We start from the raw sequence: 4349 nt of genomic DNA, 5'->3' as shown, positions 1-4349 counted from the left end.
CCCAGGGCGGCAGCGGTCCCTGCGCACCCGCGCACCTTTCGCGGCCGCGGATGGACATGAGGAGCCGATCCCTGCTCGCTGCCCGGCTGGCAAGGGCTGGGAGATAAGAAAGTGACAGCAGAGACTCAATCAGCTGTCCGGTTATAAGGGTTGAAGTCTGGTTTGGGTTGTTTTGTTTTTCATCGGGTTTTTTACAACTTCCCTTTCCTCTTCCTTCCGAGCCCTCAGATCTGGAGGTTCGCTTTCTTTTGCAGCTCGGGTTCTCGCCGCATGCTGGGACCTCGCGGAAAGTATGGTGGAAAGAAAGAGGGGCAATATGCGCCCCACACGTAGAAAAGGAGACGAGGGCGGGTTAGGGAATCCCTCCGTGCTTTGCACAACGAAAATGTGATCGCTAGTATATATATTATACAAAACCCTAGAGAGCAGAGCAGTCAAACATCACTTCCACCGGAAAACCCCACTCGCTAGACACTTCCCTCTTTCAGTCGCACTTTCTTTTGCTTTGCCTTTGGATGGACGAATCCCTGTTTAAAACCGATGCCACTTCCTCAGGGATATCAGCAAAAGTAACCTGTGCCGGGGGCGGGGGAACGAGCCCCGCTCCTGCCTCACATCTGGGGCAAAATACAAAGGCAAGGGTAGAGCTCTGCTGTGAAAACCTCGCTCCCTGCAACTCCGCCGTGCCTGGCGTGAAGATTAAAGGGGGAGAGGGAGAGAAAGAGAGAAGAAACAATACCTTCCTCTGCAGATGCAGTGAGCTTCAGCACAGAATAATAAAGCTGTCTCAATAAATAACGTGCCTGTGTCTGTCAGTAGCTAGTTTATTTGCGTTTTTCGCCTGGTTTGTTTATACTAGTGCCCCCTCTCTCTTGGGCGTCTTTACAGCTCAACAAGCAGGTATTTATCTACAGTTCTAACCCTGAGTTCTCAGAGAAACCAAACTTTAAGGTTATTAAAATTTCAATCATATTTATTTATTGCAGAAAAAAAATATACAATGATATTTACAAAACAATCATAAAAATAGGAATGCATTTAGACACCGGATCTATTTGCATTTTAACATGGGTCATCAATAAATAAATAAAATGTTTATTTTTTTCTCAGAGGAAAAATAATAATAATAAAAAAGTTAGAAACCGGGTATATAACAGCTTGAGCCCAGCTTATTCCCCCCTAAAAAAAAAAAAAAAAAAAAAAAAAAAAAAGTTTTCATCTCTACGGGGATACTTTTGGTTGGCTGCTTGGTTTCATTCAAGAATGAAGAAAGTCCACAATAATGTATTTCCTTTCATCAGTGGCTCATACGCACGACCTCTTGGGAATGCATGCATGCAGAAAAGAAAAAAAAAAAAAAAAAAAGGCAAATAATAAAAAGTCCAATTCCAACATTCTTCGTCAAAATTAAAAAAAAAAAAAAATCGAACGATTCAGACTTCTATCAGAATGCAGAGATGTGTGGATTGTACCGACGCCCAGAGGATAGTCACTGTCCAAAGCCCTTCTCTCTTTCTCTTTCCTTAAGTGCTCCCCACGCCCTGCCTTGAATTTGGATATTACTCTTCTAATATCCAAGAAATCCTTGGTATATTTTTTGTTAGACAAGATAAAAAAAAATCGTATCCAACTTCAGAGTCTCTAGAATGTCCATTCTCTCCTTCTGTGGGAACAATGTCATCTGCAAAAACCCAGAAAGGGCGGAAAACTCGTTACTGAAGCGAAAATTACACAAACATCTACCTACACCTCTCTGTCTGGAAAAACGCGTACGGGGCAGGAATGGAGAAGGGAGAACCCGCCGTGCGGGCGGCGCGGTGACCGTGTGACACCCCAGCCCGGCGGTCCCCGGCGTCAGAGCCGAGGAAAGGGACTGCTGCGGCGGTAGGAAACCCTCATCGAGCAGCGCAACGGGACGACACGGATTCACTTCAAAATACGAGCAGAGCAGCAGCGGCGGCGGCGGCGGCAGCGGGAGCCATCCCAGCGGCCCTGCTGGCTCCGCAGCGTTTGGTGAAGAAGTGATCTCAGGCCGGCCCCATCTGTCTGGGGCACACCCGCGCGGCCGCCGCCTCCCGCCTGCAGCCCACCCCGCCGGCAGCGCCCGGCCACGCGTGGGCCCCGCCGGGCCCGGGGCGCACCTCGGGCCGCGCAGGAGGAGGGACGAGGAGCGGGGGAGGCACCTCCAGCCGCCCCGCTCTCGGCCGCTCCGGGAAGCCAGGCCCCTCCGGGAGGGGTGCGGGCCCTCTCGCCCCACGGCCACGCGTGCCCGGCCCACGGCGCGGCCGGCGGCCTCTCGCCTCCCTCCCCCCATTTCCTCCCGCCGGTTTCGGGGCCCCTGTCTTACCTAGGGCTCCTGCCGAGGGGACGCGGGTGGGGGACGCCGCCTGCTAATGGGATGCGGACATGGACCAGGCGCCCTCCATTCTCCACACCGAGAAGGCGTAGCTGAGCCGCTCGTGGGCCACATAGCTGCAGCTTGCCATCTTGGAGTCCAGCTCGTCGCTCTGTAAGACCTGGTAGAGGAAGTCGATGTACCTGGCCGCCAGCTTGAGGGTCTGAATCTTGCTCAGCTTGTCCGAGGGCAGCGTGGGGATGATCTTCCGCAGGGCGGCGAAGGCTTCGTTCAGCGACTGCGTGCGCTGCCTCTCCCGCACGTTGGCCATGACCCGCTGGGTCTGCAGCTCCTCGTAGGACTGGGGGCTGCCGCCGCCGCTGCTGCTGCCGCCGCCCCCGCCGCCCCCGCCCGCCCCGCACTTCTTGCCCCGCTTGCCTTGGGCCGGGCTGCAGGGCTCGTCCGCGGCCCCGACGGCGCCGCCGGCGCTGCGGCGGCTGGAGCGGCGCTTGCGCCCCCCTCTCTTGTTGTTGGGCAGCTGCTGCCGGTCCGGCTCCTCTTCGCTGTTGCTCAAGCTGTCGTCGGCGGGGGAGACTGGCGAGTTTGACTCGTCCTGCTGCATCATCTCTGGGGGGAGACGCGAGAAGCGGGCCGGGAGGGGGGGGAGGGCAGGGAGAAGAGGGGGGCACCTAACCCGCCAGCTCCCCCTTGATCGGCTGCTTCGCTGGCCTGCGAGGAGAAGGAGGAGGGAAGGAAGGAGGGAGGACCTCACTTTGGGGGGAGGGGGGATGGCATCAGGATCCAAGAGGAAAAAAATAAAAAGGCCGACCAAAAAAAAAAATCCCTCCCGATCCCTCCTTGGAGCCCCTTCGAGGTGTCTGGGATTGGGAGAAAGTTGAAGACTTGGAGGTTCTTATAGCTCCTGCTGGCGGAAAGTTTGGGGGCAGCAGTGTCATTGGCCTGACGTGGAGAGGAGGGACTTTTGCTGAGTTTTATAGGAAAGTTTCCGCTTCCCCCCCTCCACGCCCTCCCCCAATTATTTTTTTCGAGCCATTCACAAGTGATCTGGTTTCCCCACACGCACGCACGTACATCCTTACCCCAACCTCTTTCTCGGTTTCCCTCTCCGTGGTTTCTCTCTCAAACTGCTTCGGTTCGCGTTCGCCTTTGGGGTGGTGCTGAGGGGCCGGCCCGGGAGGCTACGGGGGTGCGCTGCCGCGGAGGGGTCAGCGAGCCGCTTAGTGCCTGTGCTGGGGGCAACCAGGCACCTCTCGGGCTCTCCTCGCGGCAGCGGGCACGGCTTGTAGCGAAAAGAAGAAAAAGGGAAATTACCCACGGGGCAGCATCCAGGCATACCCCAATTTCGACCCGCTGTAGCTCACGCCGCGCTCCCAATAACTGAGCGCCCCGGGATCTGACTTGCCGAGGGAGTCGCACGTTTCTGGGCTGGGGAAGGGTGATGGCACAGCCTCGTCCTGCCAGGCTGGATGACTGCTCTAGGAGAAAGCCATCTTCAGAGGTGGAAGCAGCGGCGAAACAGAGCATTGGCTTCGTACATGCATAAGCACCAGTCCTTGAGCTCGTCTTAAGAAAAATCCGGGAGGACCCCCGTCTCCAACCTGGCACACCGGGAGACGGAAGGGTGTACAGACCCTCTTTGCCCACACTCTGTGTGTGCTGACCACTCACTTCACTCCATCCTCCCACAAGGCGCCCGTGTCCGTCGCTTCCTGGGAAAAGAGATTATTTATTTTAATTTCTCTTCTGTGTCTGCAGCCAAAGCTATTTCTTCCCATCCCCCGCCTTTGTGCCTCCTTCCCCGCTCGCTGGCAGCACAGAGCAGGTGGTGTGTCTTTTTAACAACAGCTCAGATTCAAACGGGGAACGCCTGGGAGGGAAAGCTAGAAATTGCCATCCATCAGTAAACGGGGGCGAAGCTCCCTCTGCTCCCTGCGTGGGGACCGCGCTGCCCCGCTGCCGGCCTGGCAGTCACCGCCTGGACCGGCACGGCCTG

At 56.1% G+C, this 4349-nt stretch overlaps 1 protein-coding gene across 1 annotated transcript; it reads right to left on the bottom strand.

The window, feature by feature from the left end:
• Positions 1 to 955: 955 nt before the first annotated feature.
• On the bottom strand, positions 956 to 3398 carry TWIST1 (twist family bHLH transcription factor 1). Its single transcript, XM_040054081.2, has 2 exons — positions 2348 to 3398; positions 956 to 1681 (listed from the first exon to the last, which is right to left on the bottom strand). Exon 1 carries the CDS (start codon positions 2958 to 2960, stop codon positions 2391 to 2393), a length of 570 nt encoding a protein of 189 aa, XP_039910015.1. The 5' UTR covers positions 2961 to 3398; the 3' UTR covers positions 956 to 1681; positions 2348 to 2390.
• Between the last annotated feature and the right edge of the window lie 951 nt (positions 3399 to 4349).

Source organism: Hirundo rustica, unplaced genomic scaffold (assembly GCF_015227805.2).
Source record: "Hirundo rustica isolate bHirRus1 unplaced genomic scaffold, bHirRus1.pri.v3 scaffold_430_arrow_ctg1, whole genome shotgun sequence".
Lineage (NCBI taxonomy): Eukaryota > Metazoa > Chordata > Aves > Passeriformes > Hirundinidae > Hirundo > Hirundo rustica.
The sequence above is the reverse complement of the archived record's forward strand: the minus strand, read 5'-3'. Positions and strand labels throughout refer to the sequence as shown.